At 37.3% G+C, this 20053-nt stretch overlaps 1 protein-coding gene across 1 annotated transcript in view; it reads right to left on the minus strand.

Moving 5' to 3' along the window:
• The window catches only part of FBXL17 (F-box and leucine-rich repeat protein 17), a 449858-nt gene that overhangs the window by 305891 nt on the left and 123914 nt on the right, over nucleotides 1-20053 (minus strand). The window contains exon 5 of the mRNA XM_005866472.2: nucleotides 14041-14148. Coding sequence (XP_005866534.2) covers nucleotides 14041-14148 — 108 coding nt within the window. The remainder of the gene's footprint in view (nucleotides 1-14040; nucleotides 14149-20053) is intronic.

Raw genomic sequence — 20053 nt, forward strand, 5'->3', positions numbered from 1 at the left:
TGACTGAAATACCTGAGACCCTTCAGTCCTCAGGCTGATGCTCTAGCCACTGAGCCAAACCAGGTAAGGCTGCAACTTTATTTTTAATAACAGTAAAATAACTGAAATGCCAGTAGCCCCAACATGAAAAACTTATCATATCCAAGCCAAGTAACCTGCACACTGACCTCTTGATCTTACACTATTAAAGCACACACAAAAAAAAGTATTCCATTCTTTATTTCGAAATGTGTAAAGCTGAAAAACAGAGGCATGACAATGATGATTTTTAATTGAAAAAATATTCTGGCATGTATTTTTATTTTCTGTCATTCCAAAAATGTTATGGAACTGTTGTACCTTTTCCATAAATGTTGTACCTTTAATCTCTAAATTAAAATGTCTTTTTTTCTTTCTTTCTCCCTGGTTTAGAATATGCAACTAGGACTCACCTCGACATAGAAAATCTCTTAGCCTTACACTCTCATTTCTGGGCCTCGGCCTAAAACCAAAGCTCTGAGGAAAAAGTGCCTAAGCCTGAATTTCAGAAATGAGTGTTCCTCTTCTGTGACCAGGTTGTTTCAGAGAGAGCGAGCCAAAAAGCCCTGGCAGCCAGATGAAAACCACCAAGCTGAGCCACTTGGGCCTTCCATACTCCAAAAACACTTCCCAACACAAAGAGGGGCAGTGGGGGGCCCTGTGCACAGGTACCTGCGGCTTCTCTCCGAGGTGAGGGTTACCCCATAGATCTGGAGCACCCTATGTCACCCTGGAAAAACACAGCTAACCCCACCCATCAGCAGCTTTCTCTCCTCTCAGTCTCTAAACCATGTGTCAGAGAAGAAACATTCCAAAGCCTATGTGTAAGTCTTTCCTGTGTTAAACACCCCCCACCCCGAAGTCCCCAAATAAAGCCCCAAATACCCCTTTTCTAGTTGGAAGACAAGTCTGATATTAAGGATCTAAAAACGAACCAATCAGATCATTCCTAAAAAAAATGTGGATGCAGGTTTGGAAAAAATACTCTTTCTTCCACAATGTTCATTTCTGGCATTGTATTTGATTTAATTACTTGTGGCACTATCCAAGTGCTGCCTATGATAATGAAAGAATTGACGCTTTACAGATGAAAAAAGCCTAAGAAGACTCAAACTTTTTAAAGTGAACGTAAGGATTTGTGCCCAAAATCCACATGAGGAACTCTCCTAACACTGAATCAGTTCCCATTTGTTACACTGAGTTTTACTTTTGTTCTACAATAACAATTCCAAGAAGCAACAGCATTTGGTTTACAATATATTTAAATTTGGAACTGGTAATTTTTTTAAAATCTTTATTGTTGAAAGTATTACATATGTCCCCTTTTTCCCCCCAATTGACCCCTTCTAGCTGGAATTGGTAAATTTTAGTTCCTGACTCCCTAATAACACTCAATGTTATGAGCTGGAAATGAATGATCTAAAAGTCTAATTTGATGACTATATTATAGGCAGTGTGTCAGTTACCAATAAGAAGTGGTAAAACAGAAAATATCTTTATAAAGTTTTTCTTGATATAAAAAATGTAAAACATGAAATTAACGTAGATAATACAATTTTTTTCAAAATAAACTGGAAAATTTTTATAACTTTTATTTATATATTAACACACTACTTCCTAATACAAAAAAACAAACTGTTCATCTGTAATGCTGTTCTCTCAACCAATTTTTTCCATCTATATGTTGAAAAGCTTCAACCAATGAGAAAAATCTGGTATACATCTAAGGTAAAAGTTTAAATATTGATTTATGAATTACTTTAATATTATTTACTTTGAGTCACAGATCTTCTTACATCAATAAACAGCATTTATTAAAATTAAAAGATTTTTTTAATTAAAAATTCCAAAGTACTGACATGATAGTATGTTACTTTTTGTCAGTCAAAACCATTAAGGTATATTTAAATTAATTGGTAACTTATAACCAATAACTCAAATTACTAGTTCGCAACAAATAACTTCTTATTTAGTCAAATATTTTTCTTTACATTTGCCTCTGTGCACTGGCATTATACATTATAGCTCAAAAACATCTACATTTTATTCTTGCTAGAAGCACGTATAAAACTACCTTTTCTATAATTAGGCAGCTAGCCCTCTATCCTATTCTTGGCACTCACATGGCCTTGTACTTCCATTAGTCTTAGTTGTCATGTAGCTAGCTGCCCCTATCTCTTTGGTTATGGTTTGTCTACATCTAGGAAAGATGTATGACTAGTGATAGTCTAAAGAAGGGTCAAGTCTATTTTAAATCTTATATTATGTGCAATTCTATGATTTGTGCTTTGATCTCCATTGTCACAAGATTCTCTGAGAGGAAATAAACACCAATTCTATTTTCTCAACTGTAAGAAACACAAAGTGATACAGAGAGGACGATGTATTGGGTCTAAGCAGGAAAACAGAACCACTATTTACTAAGTTACATGAAGAGAATTTCATTAAGAAAACTGGTTATTCTGATGAAGGAAAAGTTGAGGAGATGAACTGGAGAGGCCAGTGTGAGCCAGAGCCTTAGCAATGGCAGGAAGCCAGAGGCACCTCAAGGCTGGAGGGACAAAGGGAAGAGTAGAGAGCTGTCCCTCTCTTTGGGTTCCTGCTTCCCACAAGATGCCGCCTGCAGAGTGAAGCCGCCTATGATATAGAAGAGCAGGCTTAGAGGAAAGGAAGGATCTGAGGGCAAACAGACCGAGGACCAGCACAAAGCCACAGGGAAGAAGGGGGAGAGGAGCCAGTCTCCAGCAACGGAAAGAAGTAGTCAGTCTAATAGGAATTCTTTGCAACAACCCGGAGCAGGGATAATTGCCAGAGTACCCGTGCAACGTGCCTGAGAAACCCCGGGTGCTAGCCAACGTGTTCTCTTCTCTGAGCCAGATGAGAGCTGTAAAAGTGAAAACGTGAGCTGCTTTCCCCAGCACAGGCATATTGTTTCATTTTTAAAGATCCAAGATTGGTAGGCAACTGAAAAATACCTCTGATCAAACATAATAACCAAGCATTTTCTCTAGTGAATATAACAGAGAAAGCTCCAGAGGGGAGCTTTTTCTTGGGGGAAACAAAATGTGTTGGCCAATCAGCCCACTGGGATACAATCAATAGAAAGGAAGTCTACAGTGGCGGAAGCAGCTAAGTTTCTGAAGGTTTTGTAAATACACTGTGATAAACTACGTTTGTGTAAATGCCTGTGATACCTCTGGGCTGGAAAGCAAACATGTGAGGAACTCCGTTGCCTTTAGTCAAGGGACTCTGTTGGATTCTATTACTGGGCCAGTGTGTCTGCAGAAGAGGGAGATCAGAACCAAACTTTATTCCAAAAAGTAATATGGAAAATGAGTAACAATATGTAGGCCTAAATTCTGGTTAAATATTGAGGTTCCAAGCTAAAATTTCAGAACACACACTCCTACTGTCGTATCAAGAACTTAACCTCTGACTACTACAGAGTTACTATGGAAAAGAATTCTATGTTTTCAAAGAATATAACTATAATAAAGACATATAATCTTCCTTACAGTATCCAAGAGCCCAGGTACATCATCATTATAAACATCATGCAATGTTAAACAAAATGGTAAAGAAAAATCAGATTATTTGGATTCTCTATTGATGACCGATTGACACAGGATGAGCATGTATTATGTTTAAATGTGTGTGAGACTCGATATATAATATGTACACATGCAGGCACTTCCTATGGCTCATCTGCCCAGGTCAAGTGAAAATAGTGCTTAAATAAGACAGTTGAATTAACTAAAAATAAAACACTGTTATAAATATTTAAAACTAATAAGTCAATATGTGTCAATGTTTTGTTATCAATTGACTATGTTTTAAATTAATTAGATTCTATTAACTCTGTAATTTTCAGTAACTGTTTATTTTAAATTAATAAATGAGATCAGCTTACTTTTTTTTCCTCGGTAGTCAATTTCTTCATTAAGTTACATTATGACTATTCTCACTGAGCCTCAAACGTGGTTTCCCTAATTCATATAGTCTGTTCTATTGATTTAGAGATGAGATCCCATCTGTGTCCAGTATCACTTTTTACACATAAATCACGAGACTGAGTAAGGTAGATTCACACTGATCCTTAAATAAAACTTCTGTCAAAAAAACAGTGTGAATGAATTGAAAATTTAAAAGAACATGAAAGCAACAACTCCTAACGTCTTTCTTGGATAAAGACTGACCTCATGTGTTAAGAGACCAGATAAATATAGTTGAAATCCATTTTTACAAGAATATTTGAAACAAAACCCACAATTTAGAAACAAGTGTATAATAAAAATTCAAAGAGTGAACTGAGGATAATATAAGCAGAGTAAAATAATATTTAAAATATAAAGCCAAGATCCAAGAAAGGCCCTTTCAAAAAAGATTGCCAACTTTCCTCATTTCATATTTATATATTTAATTGAAGCCTAAAGCAACCATTTTATCAAAAAAAGATGTGACAAAGAAACTCATTTTTTCATTTTACTTGTTAGAACTTCCACAAACTGAGTGATTTTGAAAGATGAATTCATTTATTCTACCAGTATCACATTAACACACTCTGCTATAGCAGCTGCTGAAATGAAAATGTAGCACAAACACATACTAGTATACATTATGACTAGAGTATGAGTAATAGAATTATAAAATATAAGAAAAATAGCCTCAATGAACAGGTATCACTGACTTACAATGAAAAAATAAATTTGTAAATTGATACAGCTTATGTAGACATTGCCTGGATTGATTTAGAAAAATAAAAAACAGAGTCACTAATTTGTGTAATAATATTAAGGAACAACAGTGTATTACCCTGATTCTGTATATTGCTATGTAGGAATTTCTAAAATACTTTTATCAAAAAATACGATTTTAGTTGTTCAGTATGTTAACTTAAACAAATCATTAAATAACCTTTAAAAGGTCAGCAGGGAAAAGAAAAAAAAAATGAAAGAGCAGACAAACAGTTATTAATCTTAACATCCAGCATTGACCTTTAGGTAGAAACAGGGTTCATGAAGTTTTTAAGGAAGATTTATTTTCATGAAAATTATTTTTCATTTTTATTTTAATGAAAGAATATTAAGTGGGTTAGTACTACAGACATAAGAACTTTCATACACTGCGATGAACATTTTTCTCAGTAAATTAATTAATCTTATTTTCATCTGCTTCTTTAGCTATGTGTGAAGCACTCTGCCTCTACAAGCCTAGAGAAAGGCCGGTGCTATTATTGTCTTCACTTCAAAGGCAAGGAAACTGAGGCAAAGAGATTAGGTGATTTGCTCAAGGTCCTACAATCAGTGGTTACACATTAGCTCTGATGACAGCAGTAAGTGGTTTGCTGTTCCAAACTTTTAAGAAAAAAATTAATGGACCAGACACAGATATTCTCAACACTTGGGTTTTGGCTTAACTCCTAAAGAAGAACCAAAAGGACCAAAAACACGGTCATGCAACACAGATTCCTCCATAGTATTCACACTACAGAATATTTCAGAGCTTAATGAATTTAAGAATATGTATTTTTCACATACAAAAGATCACTAAAGTACTATAATTAATCAGAAACAAATAAATTATAATCTCTGACTAAACAGCAATATCACCCCTAAAGTAGCAAAATAAGTAGTATCTTCTTCCTTTAGAACAGACAGTTTAAACAGATCAATTGTTTGGAAATTTAAAAAGCAAAAAAGTCCCTATTTTATTTCTAGTCTCTGAATAAGAAAGAAAATGAAGATGAAAATTGAGTTAGCTGTATGAATGAACATACTTTCAGTTACTTATGTTAAATTGACTAAAAAATAATAATAATTTTTGTTTTCCTTTAGAAAACATTTCATATTTTCAAATGTAAGTACTTTTAAAATGTGAAGTTTTTTAAAAAGTTATTTAAATTTGATTATGGTCTAAAAAAATACCAGAAGCTTGAGCATTTTATTTAGCTGTCACCTTCCCCCGCAAAAAACTGTTTAGAAATAAAAGCTAGCAAACATAAAAATCTTCAATCAAGCCCATACCTGCCATATCCCAAGGAGAACTCCATTCCTTTTTAAAAACTGAGTAACTGAAGCAACAAGGTTTAATGTAGTACAGAATTAATATTACTACTTAATAAACAGTCACAACTTTAAAATATATTAACAATCTAAAAAATATATCTATCCCTAAATTATGAAAAATATAAAATTTTTATATAGCATATACTAAAAATAAACTTTTTTGTCAAAACTTCTTTGCCATCTTCCTTAATAGTCATCCATAATAATAAAAGCGTAATGTACTAATTAGACCAGACGTCCTTTAGGTCGAAGCCGGGGCTGCGAGTGAAGCCCAGGTCCCGGGTGCCAGAGGGAAGCCAGTGCCAGCAGCCAGGGGAAGGAAGGCCTACTCCTGCACGGTTTTCGTACATCGGTCCTCTAGTTTAAAATAAGATCTACCTGACTGATTATAAGCATTTGAACTGATCTAAATCAATTCATAAGGGATATGTGGCATTAAATTCACGAACCCACAGCATTTCTGAGGTTTGCACTCCAATTACATGTAAAAATAATTTGCCGTTTAACATTGCAGATTCCATAAGCCTATTTGTTCAACTGATTTTTAAATTATATTAGGATAATATATTGTTAAGTATTATGCTGAGCATCTCCAATGCTATTATGTGGAGAAAAGGGAACCCTAGTACATTGCTGGTGGGAATGCAGACTGGTGTAGCCACTATAGAAAGCAGTGTGGAGTTTTCTCAAAAATTAAAAATGAAACTGCTATTTGACCCAGTGATCCCACTTCTAGGAATATATCCTAAGAAGCCTGAAACATCAATCAGAAAAAATATATGCACTCTTACATTCATATTAGCACTTTTTACAATAGCTAAGATCTGGAAATAACCCAAGCACCCATTAATAGATGAGTAGATAAAAAAGCTGTGGTACATTTATACCATGGAATACTATCCAGCTGTAAAAAAGAAGGAACTCTTACCCTTTGAGATAGCATGGAGGGATCTGAAGAGAATTATGCTAAGCAAAATAAGCCAGTCAGAAAAAGACAAGTATCACATGATCTCACTTAAATGTGGGATCTAATGAACAAAATAAAGTGATGAACAAAATCGACCCAGAGACATAGAAGCATGGAATAGACTGATGAATCACAGAGGGAATGGGGGAAGCGAGGGTGGGAACAGATTACCCAAAGAACTTATAGACATACTAGAGGCCCGGTGCACAAAATTCGTGCACAGAGGAGGGGGTTCCCTCAGCCCAGCCTGCATCCACTCTAATCAGGGACCTCTTGGGGGATGCCCGACCCCTGGGAACATCCTGATTGGGCCTAAACCAGCGGTCAGACACCCCTCTTACAATCTGGGACCACTGGCTCCTAACCACTCACCTGCCTGCCTGCCTGATTGCCTCTAACTGCCTCTGCTTGCCTGATCGCCCCTAACTTCCCTCCCCTGCTGGCCTGATCGAGCTCCCAACTGCTCTCCTCTGCCAGCCTGATACTGCCCCTAACTGCTCTCCCCTGCTGGCCTGATCACCCCTAACTGCCTCTGCCTGCCTGATTGCCCCTAACTGCCCTCCCCTGCTGGTCTGATCTCGCCCCTAACTGCCCCTCCTTGCCAGCTGATTGCCCCTAACTGCCCTCCCCTGCTGGTCTGAACTCCTTCCCAACTGCCCTCCTCTGCAGGCCTGATCTCGCCCCCAACTGCCCTCCTCTGCCAGCCAATTTAGTTCTGATTGGTCAGTTTCTATGCCAGTCAGCGTCAAAAGCTTCGCCTCATAGGCAGCCATCGGCTCCTTACAATCACCCAGATTTGGTTCTGATTGGTCAGTTTCTATGCCAGTCAGCATCACTGGGACTATCAACGGGGCCTGATCAGAAAGGTGGGGCTGATCAGCAGCCCCAGTGGAGGCCCAGTGAGAAATGGAGGTGAGGCTGTTGGCCAGGCTGGGAGAGAAAGAGAGGCAAGTTCTGATCAACGGCTGCCACAGAGGCTATGGATCAGACCCTGCCTCTCTCTCTGCAGGCCTCTCTCCAGGCCTGATCCACAGCCCCCTAGGCAGTCAGTGCTGGGTCAGGGCACCCATAGTGGCCTCAGTCAGTGCTGGGTCACCACGGCAACCCAGCACCAACTTCCAGTCTGATCAAGCCTTCGGTAGTAATTGGTCATTATGACTCTGGCTCTTTATTATATAGATATGCATAACCCATGGACACAGACAGTAGGATAGTGAAGCTTGGTGGGAAAGGGGGTCACTGGGGGGAAAAAGGGGATATCTATTACTTTCAACAATAAATATAAATTTTTTAAATTATGATATTGAATAGTATCCTATCTAATAATAGACAAAGATGCAAATTGACCATACCTTCACTATGCCCACCATTGGCTAATCAGAGTGATATGCAAATTAACCGCCAACAAAGATGGCGGCTAATTTGCATATACTGGCTGGGAGCAAAGATAGAAGGAAGTCAAGCAATGGAGCCGAGGTAGCAGAGATGGGCGGGGTAGGAGCGGCAGAGAAGGGCGGGGTAGGAGCGACAGAGAAGGGAGTGAAGCCCTATTCTTGCAGGAATCTTCCTGCAAACGGGCCTCTAGTGATTTTATAATGTTACATTAATAACATTTTAAACTTCCTGACACCTTGCAGGCTTTTTTCTTGTTATGAAAATTTTTAAATATAAAAAATATAATGAGAAGAGTGTCATAAATCCCCATGCCCTATAGCCCAGCTCAATTATCTGTATTTTGTCATTTTTTACCTCTTTCACTGGCCTATCCATTTTCTCTTTTCCTTCTTTTTATCCACTTTTTAATATTTTAAACCAAATCCCTAACATTGTATAATTTCACTAGTAAATCCTCAAGTATTTATCTCTTGTTGATAAAGTTTTTAATATATTAACAAATATTTGGTAGAATTCACCAGTGAGCAATCTGAGCCTTGAGTATTACTGGAGAGAATTAACTACAAATGCAATTTCTTTCAGAGATATAGGGGTATTAAGATAATCTATTTTCTCTTGAGTGAGCTTTGGTAGTTTGTACCTTTCAAATAAATTTTCCATTTCAAAGAATTTGCTGAATTTACAGGCATAAAGATGTCCATACTATTCCCTTGTTATACTTTGAATATCTGTAGAATCTGTCAGTTATATCACTCCTCTGAGTCGTGACACTGGCAATTTGTGTTCTCTATATCTCTCTCTTCCTTAATCAGTCTGAATAGAAATTTATCAACTTTATTTTATTAAAAAACAGCTTTTGGTATTATTAACTTTCTCTGTAATTTTTATTTTCCATGTAATTTATTTCCACTTTGAACTTTATTATTTCCTTTCCTGTTTACTTTGAATTTAATTTGCTCTTTTTTTGTCTCAAGTGTCAAAAGGTAGGAGCTAATGTCATTGATTTGAGACCTTTCATTTTTTTTCTTATACAGGCATTCAGTGCTATTACAGTAGTCCTCCCCTTCTCTGCACAGGATACATTTCAAGACCCCAGAGAAGGCCTGAAACTGTGGATAGTACCAAACTCCATATATGTTTTTGTTTGCCTATACATAAATGCCTATGATAAAGTTTAATTTTTAAGTTAGACAAGAGATTTACAACATAATCGAATAATTATTGTAATATACTGTAACGAAAGTTGTATGAATGTAGTCTCTCTCTCTCTCTCTTGAAATATCCTCTTGTATTGTATATACATCCCAGGAGAGATGGATCAGAATGGCAAGAGACTTTATCACACTACTCAGAACAACACATTTAAATTGAAGACATATGAGTTGTTTATTTCTGGAATTTTTCATCCAATATTTTCAGACTATAGTTGACCGCAAGTAACTAAATCCACAGATGGGTGTGGGGAGGACTACTGTAATGTTTCTGAAAGAGCACTTTAACAGCATCGCACTAAATCCAATGCAGTGAATTTTCATTATCCTTCATTTCAAAACACTTCCTAATTTCTCTTTTGATTTCTTTTTTCCTCATGGGTTATTTAGAGTTGGACACACACGGGACCCACAGATCTCTGCGGCCCTCTATGTGGTTCTTGCACCCCGGTACTCTGTCCTCTAAATTCTGGCTGCCTTGGTCTCCCTAGACTTTCTTTTCTGTCTCAACTCTGACAGTGAACTGAGTTCCGCCCTGATTGTGCCTCCGGTGCTATGAGTTGGCACCCCTTTCAATACATTAGAGGCAATCATAGGGCTCTTCTTGTTTGTTTCTCATATCTCAGGGATCATTGTCCTTGATATCCAGTATCTTGAAGAACATTGTTCCATATATTTTGTCTGGTATGTTGCGGAGCACAAAAGACTTGGTTGGAAAGTTGTAAGGAGGCCATTCTGGTAAAAGCGAAATGTGTAGAAGGCCACCTGCCCTATTTATCGGAATTCTGACTTAGGGGAGTGTCAAAGGCAGCGCCTCTAATTATTCCTTGACCTTTCCAAGCAAGTCTGTGTACGTGCAGACCCCTGGGTGTTTACTGGAATCCTTGTGCCTAATCCCTGGATGCCCTACCCTGGAGTACAATGTAAACATGTCTTCCCAAGATTACTCACCCTACTGATTGTATCTAAAGATAAAAATTCCAATAAAGGCCTAACAAGGCAGACAATAGAGGGGGCTCTGGCCACTAGAGCCAGGGGCCCCTTAGCCCTCTCTTGCACAGTCAAACTGTGTCTGAGTAATCTGTTCATCCGTTCGTTGTTCAGGCGCTGCTGGTCAGCCCCAGTAGTGTGTTGTTGTTTTTTTCTTTTTCTTTTTTTTTTTTTTTTTGTGGGGATGCGGGGAGGGGGCAGGGTTGTTTCAGGGAAGAGAGTAAATCTGGTCCTTATTACTCCATGTTAGCTGAAAGAAGAAATCCATTTTTGTTTTGTTCTTTATATATCACTATGGACTCATGACTTTTATACATCTTGTTTGTTTTAATCTATTGCAATCATTTTCCTTTTTGAGGCTCAAAGTATCGCAACTCAGGCCAGTGAGAGCTACTACATGTTGGCTTTTGGATCCTTTTGACATGTTTCTACTAATCCCTAGAGTGGCAAATAATATTTAGGCACTAGGGGTTAACTATTTATTTGCATTTGGCTAAACTTGTTTTTAAAAAGTAGGAGAAAGAGCAAGATGGAAATATTTTATGTTTATAAATAGGTACATTACAATAAAAAAGAACATACCTGTGATGGAGGAAACTAAATTCTGCCACATACGACAACTCACTAACATCCTCAACTGTTAAATAAAGACCTCAAAAGTTCTCATCACTTCTTCCCAAATATGTATCCCCACGTTTCCAACCACAGTCTACTAAACCTGACTTTATCTCTCAACCTGCGTTCACTCAGTCTTAACTGTTTCTGGACTCTCATTGACATAGTCATAGCAGCTTAGAAGGAAGGCCTCCCACTCCAGTATTGTTTGATACTAGCAGAATCTATCTGAAGACTAAGGATGTGTCATCAATAAATATTGCCAAGTAGATTAGCATCCAGCCAAGCCTGAGAACATCTAAGTGAAATTAAGTCCAAGGGATCACTGTAATAGGATATCTCTATTAGCAAACTGAGAGCCAGATATTTTCTAAATCATAGAAAATTAAACATATTTAGATTGATAGCTCTCAACACCAGGGGTCTGACATCCCCCTAATTATTTGTGTAAAAATTACATACCATGATTACAATAAATTATTTAGAAACTATATAGCATGATGATACTAATAGTAACAAAACTATCTAGGAGCATTTATATATTTACAAAATTTTGTGAATGCAAATTACATTTTGTGTAATGTCTTAGTATGTAAACACTTTGTCAGAATGCAAATATTTTAATAAAAAAGTTTTTATTTTATTTAAACCTAAGTTCTACCCTTGGTTTTAAGTAAAATAACTTTGCAAAAGCTATGCATGTTTCAAATGCTATCTTTCCTTTGCCGGAACCCAGGACACTACGTATTTCACCACAAACCATTCTTTTCATCACAGACTTTACTGAGCAGCAGAGATGACCTTCAAAACTCTGTGGACCAGCTTTGGTATAAATCCAGTAGATTCTGACGCGGACAGGACAAACCACCAATCATGCTCTATAATATTTTAATTTTTTTAAATTTATCTTTATTGTTGAAGGTATTACATATGTACCCTTTTGCCTCATTGACCCCTTCTGGCCCACTCACTCCCCTTACCCCAGGCCTTCACCACCCTATTGTCTGTGTGGGTTATGCATATATGTGTATAAATTCTTTGCTTAACCTCATCCCACCCACCCACCGACCTCCACCTTCCCTCTGAGCTTCCACAGCCTGTATGGCTTATAATCTTAAGAACCTTCTCAGCAAATGGAGCCTTCCAGGGCACACATTTGCTGTAGCTGCTATTTTGTCACAGAGAGTAATTCTGATCTTTTATGTACCAGTGTACCATAATTTTTGGCTAATCTCAAAATGCTCAGAGAAGCACTTAATGATCCAATAAGTCTTGTTTTGCCTTTAATGAGTACAATTTCTAGTGATGGTAAATTCCCACATACGGTCATTGTAACACTTGTGCACGATCTGCTCATCCGAAGGCATTTCTACTCTACACTATAAACAGCAAAGATGTGACTAGAAAAACACTCATCCACCAAGATGTTCAGGCATGGTTACAGGAAATGAATAAAAATTATAGTTACACATGGTTATACTAAGATGATCTCATAGAGCAATAATTGAGAATAAGGTGCCTACCCTCTCTCTCCATTGGCTTCAGGTTCTGATCCTCAAAATACAATTAAAGCTGCTCAGTCACTAAAGACACAGAACAATCACAGCCTCTGCTTTAGCTATACTAGACTAGAACAGTGATTGGATTTTTTTCTCAAAGTTTACTCTGATTTTCCAGCAATTTAGGTATCATAGCACCTATGCTAATACGTATTAGTAACTAACATTTACTTAGCACTTATTGCAATCTCGATACTGAGGCAAGCACCTTGCATATATTACTTCAATTAACACCCTGAAAAATTATTGTTTTTGTTTCGCTAATAAGTGGCAGAGCCGAGCTTCAAGCCCAAGCTGACAACAGAGCCCAGGCTCCTATCCACTGTGCCTTATTGCTACAGTCCTAGGTAACTTTTAAAAAGTTGCTCTTTTCCTAGAGAGGAAAAAAGAAAACATTAGTTACTGCTAAACTGTAAGCTTAAACAGACCTGAAGAGACCAAGCCCAAGCAAATATGGGCTCTTACCTGTTTTATTTCAGCCTTGTGCTGCTAACACAGCTGTTTTCTAACAGTAGTGAATTGAATCTCAGATTTTAAGTGGAAAGGGTAAGACTCGTCCATTCTCCTAAGTACTATATAAAACAGTTAAAATATATGCAGTGACAATTACAGACAATTCAGAGGTAAATTTTATAGGAGCAAGTTTTTCTCATTACATGTAAGAATTAACTGCTAATTATTTTAGAGCTCTGGGAAGCAGAAGAGATGGCACGTAAGTGAAAGATTACAAAGGAACCAGCATTTCCATCACTGCTAAAATTTCATACATTTGGTGTATGTGAAAGCTATAAGGTTAATTTCCTATATACATTCACCTCTCTTTCACCTTACATACTCAGCTTAAAAATACACAGTGACCACATTCCCTTCTTAAAAGCCAAATGTTTAGAGGACCTAATGACGTATGAACACTTAAAACTTCAATCAAAACACCTTCTAAATGCAATACATTATTGTTAGCATTTAAATAATTCTTGTCACATATATCAGTTTATTTCATGCGTATATTTCATACTTACTAGCAATAAAAAAGCAAAAAAGTAAGCTGCTTATTTAAAAAATTAAGTGACCCATTTTAGAAAGGATGGGTTTGACATTGCTGCCTAACACTGGTTTTAACTTTATCAAACACTAGCATGCTTCTATAATGATCTATTTCTCATTCAGTACCTTTACCAATGACAACTGGAAACCCTAAGGGGAAGTAGCAGGGCACCTACCTTAGTTAGGTGAATGACTCCTTTAGAAGTTACCGAACAGCCCATGAAGCCGACATACTGAAGCTCGGGACAGTGCTCGGCAAAGGCTTTCACGGACTGATCTGTCACCTGGGGAAGAGACGTGAAGCAAGTTATTCAGGGGCATTCCAATGCATTGCAGGCGTCAGCTCCTCAAATTCCCTCTGCCCAACTCACACCATCCATATTTCCCTCGCCATTAGATCGTTTGAATCAGTTTGCACACATGCTGAAGTATTTCTTGTGGGCTTTTGAAATCCTCCCTTCACCCCACACCTCTCCTATCATCCCATTTTTTTCCACGTCATAGAAAACATCTCGAAGATGTTGATACCATCTACCTCCACTTCATCTCTCTCTCAACACATACTTTTATTGACATATAATTCACACACTATAAAATTCACCTTTTCAAAGGTTACCGTTCAGCAGTTTTTAGTATCTTCACAAGGTTGTGCAACCATCACCAATATAAAATTTTAAAACACGTTCATCACTGAAAAAGGAAACCCCGTGCCCCTATTGGCTGTCACTTCCCATTCCACCCGCTGCCCCTGACTACCTGGCAACTTTCTGTCTATGGATTTGCCGAGTCTGGGCATTTTTTTATAATTAAAATTTTACAATTGGTTCCTAATGTGCAACAATGATCACTTTATAAGGTGTCTTTCTCCCTTCCAGTGTTTCTTCCAAGAAATGTAGTTTTGCTCCTCACTGCTTCAAATTCTTCCGATTTGGATGGTATAATGGTTAATTTTATTCTTCAACTTGACAATCCCAGGAGGTACCCAGATATTTGGTTAAACATTATTCTGGGTGTGTCTGTGAGAGTGTTTCTGGATGAGATTAACATTTGAAAAGGCAGAGTAAAGCAAGAATGCCCTTCCCAATGTGGGTGGGGGTCTCTCATCCAACCCACTTAATGGAACAAAGGCTGAATAAGAAGGAATTTCTCTCTCTCTCTCTGGCTCTCTCAGACCTGGGACATACATCCCCTACCTTCAGACTCAAACTTGTACTGGAACTCACACCATCAGCTCTCCCGTTTCTTAAGCCTTTGGACTCAGACTAGAACTATACTATATGCTATCAGTTTTCATGTGTCTCAGATTACCCACTGCAGATTTGGGGCCTTCTCAGCCTCCATAATCACAAGCCAATTCCTTACATTAATTTCTTTACACACATACACACACACACCCCTCATACTGATTCTGTTTCTCTGGAGAACGCTGACTAATGCAATACTTATTAGAATCCCAAGAAATTTATTAAAAACTCAGAGCCAAAGGGGTGAGGCCCAAGAATCTGTATTTTTAACAAGCCCCTGAATGACTCTTAGGCATGTGAAACTTGAGGCCTCAGTGCTATAAAGAATTTACGCTGACAGCTTTTGGCATTTGTACCTGGCCCCGATATATTTAAACAAACGGCAGGATGAAATTCCTTTTTGTCTCCCCCCACCTCCAAAAAATTTCCATGTATAAAATGATCTTATAATTGTGCTAACATTTAACATTTTCTTCCCTGTTCCACAAAGTTGTAGCTCATAAAAGAAGATCAAAATATTCTCTATCATACGCTTAATTTCAGATTCACTTTCCTCATAGTCAAGCTGAAATCAAGTTGGACACTTCTGTTAGTTTTTCAAAGAGTAACGACTTACCTCTCTTTTGCATCAGCTTTAATATTGGTGGCTCTTATGTATTCTGGATAGATATTGAAAAATAAAGGTATGTGGATAGCATTAATTCTAAAACAACACAAGAGCATTTTCCTAAAATAGCAAAACCAACAGCATCCATAGTACATCTGATAAAAGATTAATTCTGCCCTCAAAAGTAAAGTATGCTTCAGCATATTAACACTAAGGGTGCCACTGATAAATTAAAAATGGGCCTTCCTGACTCTCAGCCAAGATATGTCTCCTTTTCACGGACATCTTCAATAGCTGCACACTGACCCTCTCTCTGATACTCTTGTCCTCACAAATCTATTCTCCATTCATCAAGCCACAGTGATCTTTCAAAGAGCGTAAATCAGATCATGTCAGTCTGCTCTTAAAAATCCTCCAGTGGTACCAATTATCCTAAGAATGAAATCCAAACTCCTATAATCTACAAGGCACTGCATGACCTGACTCTTCCCTGTCGCTCCCATCTCATTTCATGTCAGCATCTTCTCTCCTTGTTCACCATGTGATGGTCTCCCCATCTATCTCATTCACCACTCTATCCCCAGTGTCTGGCACAGGGTCTGACAACAACAGGAACTTCGAAAATAAAGATGAACACATGGATAAAGTCTGTCTTGTGTGTGGTTTTTTTTTTTATTATTATTCGTTTTTTATTGATTTTTTTTTTAGAGAGGAGAAGAGAGAGGGAAAGAGAGAGAAACAGCAATTGCCTGCCTCCTGCACATCCCCTACTGGGGATAGAGGCACACCCAGGCATGTGTCCTGACCAGGAATCGAACCGGCAACCTCTTAGTGCATGGGACAACGCTCAACCAACTGAGCCACACAGGTCAGGGCAGATGAAGTACTGTCTTGATGCATGTCAATGACTTGTTGGTTCAATAGTGAAAACAAATCTTTTTTTAAAAATTTTATATGTTGACACTATTACAAATGTCCCCTATTTTCCCCACCTTTGCCCACCCAGCCTCCACCCACCCTCCTCTGGCCTTCACCATACTGTTGTCTGTGTCCATGGGCTATGCACGCAAGATCTTTAGCTATGCCAAGAAAATTCGAACTTTGATCTTATTGGTTCAATTGGCACAAAGAAGCTAAGAATGAGATAAATGGCTTCATGAAGGTAAGGGCAAGATTTTCAAAGAAAGCAACACTTTGATTCTGGAGTGAACTGCAAAATTAATGTGAGGAAATCTGTGGAGTTCTAACTGATCTCACTCCAATGCTCAGACCAATTCAAGGCCTTCTTTCCACCTCCAAGAAAAAAGAGCAAAACAACAGGGACCTAGGGCATAGCGAGTCTACTTCCCAGGGGATTTTCCAGGAGGAACACTAACTTTTCATTACTTCCTTCATGTCTTGCAGTCAGAGAGGTCAGTGGGCCTATGGGGTGCCCTCACCTTCTGAATGCAAAATAAAGCCAGCATGAAGAAACCTGCATAGACTAGGTTCTAACTGAGCTTTATAACCAAACAGCAAAAACATTTCCAGGTATTTGATTTCAGAGAGATTCACCAGAATAGAGAAGCCATATGGATTCTAAACTGAGCTGGAACAGAGCTTAGTTGTCTAAGTATCCCCTCTGACATGTAGCAGGTGTTAACCACATGAATGGGATACTGGGTCAGGAAAACAGAAGAGCAGTGACACCAGCATCAGCTACCCCAGGCCACTGAGTCAGCAATGTCTTTAAAAATAAAAATGGTTGTGACCTCATATTGAGTGAGTCTTCTTTACTGGTAATATGAGAATGAGCTTAAAAAACTATCAGATCCCTTGAGTTCCAACATACTGCAAGTCTTTAACTGATGAAGCTATTCATTAAAGGCTCTAACAGTGGTTCTCAACCTTCCTAATGCCGTGACCCTTTAATACAGTTCCTCATGTTGTGGTGACCCCCAACCACAAAATTATTTTCGTTGCTACTTCATAACTGTAATTTTGCTCCTGTTATGAATCGTAATGTAAATATCTTCTTGAGTTCCAACATACTGTAAGTCTTTAACTGATGAAGCTATTCATTAAAGAATCTAAAAGAAGGGTGATGAAGGAAATATTGAACTTCAAAGTCCAGCAGGTATACACAGGACAGCTAAAGATTGGCCAGGAGGCTATGCCTGCAGCAGGGCCCATGCCTCCAAGGAGACAGTGGCATAACACACCAAGGAGTATCACAGTAAGGCCTAGCCACAGGCCAGACTCAGTAAGCACCCTCATCAGACAACTGACAAAGAAGATGTGAAGTACGGTGATGATAAAAATACCAAGTATAAGGAATGTTATTAATCTACCTAGTAGCTACACCATTACTGGAGTTTTAAAAGTGGAACACCATAAAATTTCTCCATTTATTTATACAACTATTTAAAGGCTAATGTAAAATTTTTTTCATTTTCACATTCCTTTGCTCTTCTATATTATGTTTTTCATAGGGTATACTATGTACCTTACAATTAATGCACTAAAAAGCCTTCACTTTTGAAATAGTATTACAAAAACACAAAACAAATGACCACTTGTTACATAAAAGAAAACAGTTAAATATGGAGACAAACACTTGTATGAATTTCCTTTATGAATCATTTCAGTAATAAAAATATTATATCTTTAGTAAATTTTAAAATCTAAAAGAAGATTATGTAAACATAAGTAATTTTCTTTTAAACCATGGGAAGACACCTGTATTTGTTGAGCACATATTATGTGCCAAGTACTGTGCTACATACAATGATTAAGACAGACTGCCCTCATGGAACTTACAATCTAATGAAAAGAGCAAATGCTAAACAAACATAACAAGTGTGATCCTATTTAATATAGTCATTTGCAATAGTCAATGAATTTTTACTTTCTACATATGCCATAATTACATAGTTCACATGGAAATAAGCCAAAAATATGACTAAAAATTATATTCAATTATTACAAAGTAGATTTTCCCAAACATTCTATTATATGCCTCTTATCATTTTAGTAGACAGTATAATAAACATTCCTATTATATGTCATAAGAAAAACAATAATTATGTAAGAATTCGTATTCATTAATTTGACTTTAAATTAGCATGATGTAATTATTAAATTAAGTAAATCAGAAACACAAAGCAGTTAAATTTAATTTGTTTAGCTTTTTATTATGAAAAATTTTAAAAATATACAAAAGTACACAAAAACAGTAAAATAAATCCCATTTACCAATCATCTAGCTTCATTAATTACTAATTACAATGATTACTAATTATTACTACTGCCAATCTTATTTCACCAATAGCCCAATCCACATATAAAACATCACATTTACAATTGCAACAAAAAAAATTAAGATACCTAGGAATAAATTTAACCAAGGAGGCAAAGGGCCTGTACTCAGAAAATTACAGGACGCTGAAAAAAAGAGATAGAGGAAGACATAAACAAATGGAAGAATATACTGGGTTCATGGGTTGGTAGAATCAACATCATTAAAATATCCATACTACCCAAAGCAATCTATAGATTTAATGCAATCCCCATTAAAATACCAATGACATATTTCAAAGACCTAGAACAAACTCTCCAAAAATTCATCTGAAATAAAAGAAGATCCCAAATAGCTGCAGCAATCCTGAGAATGAAGAACAAAGGTGGAGGAACCACAATACCAGATATCAAGCTATACTACAAAGCCACTGTTCTCAAAACTGCCTGGTATTGGCACAAGAACAGACATACAGACCAATGGAACAGAACAGAAAATCCAGAAATTGACCCAAGCCATTATGCTCAATTAATATTTGACAAAGGAGGTGAGAGCATACAAGGGAATCAAGACAGTCTCTTCAATAAATGGTGTTGGGAAAATTGGACAGATACATGCAAAAAAATGAAACTAGACCACCAACTTACACCATACACAAAAATAAACTCAAAATGGATAAAGGACTTAAACATAAGATGGGAAACCATAAAAATACTAGAGGAATCCACAAGCAGCAAACTCTCAGACATATGCCGAAGCAATTTCTTCACTGGTACTACTCCTAGGGCAATGGAAACTAAGGAGAAAATAAACAAATGGGACTATATCAAAATAAAAAGCTTTTGCACAGCAAAGGAAACCATCAACAAAAAAATAAGAAAGCCCACTGCATGGGAGAACATATTTGCAAATGTTATCACCAATAAGGTTTTAATCTCCAACATTTATAGGGAACTCATACAACTTAACAAAAGGAAGATAAACAACTCAATCAAAAAATGGGCAACAGACCTAAATAGATACTTTTCAAAAGAAGACAGAAGAAAGGCCAAAAGACATAT

This window comes from Myotis brandtii, unplaced genomic scaffold (genome assembly GCF_000412655.1).
Source record: "Myotis brandtii unplaced genomic scaffold, ASM41265v1 scaffold230, whole genome shotgun sequence".
NCBI lineage: Eukaryota > Metazoa > Chordata > Mammalia > Chiroptera > Vespertilionidae > Myotis > Myotis brandtii.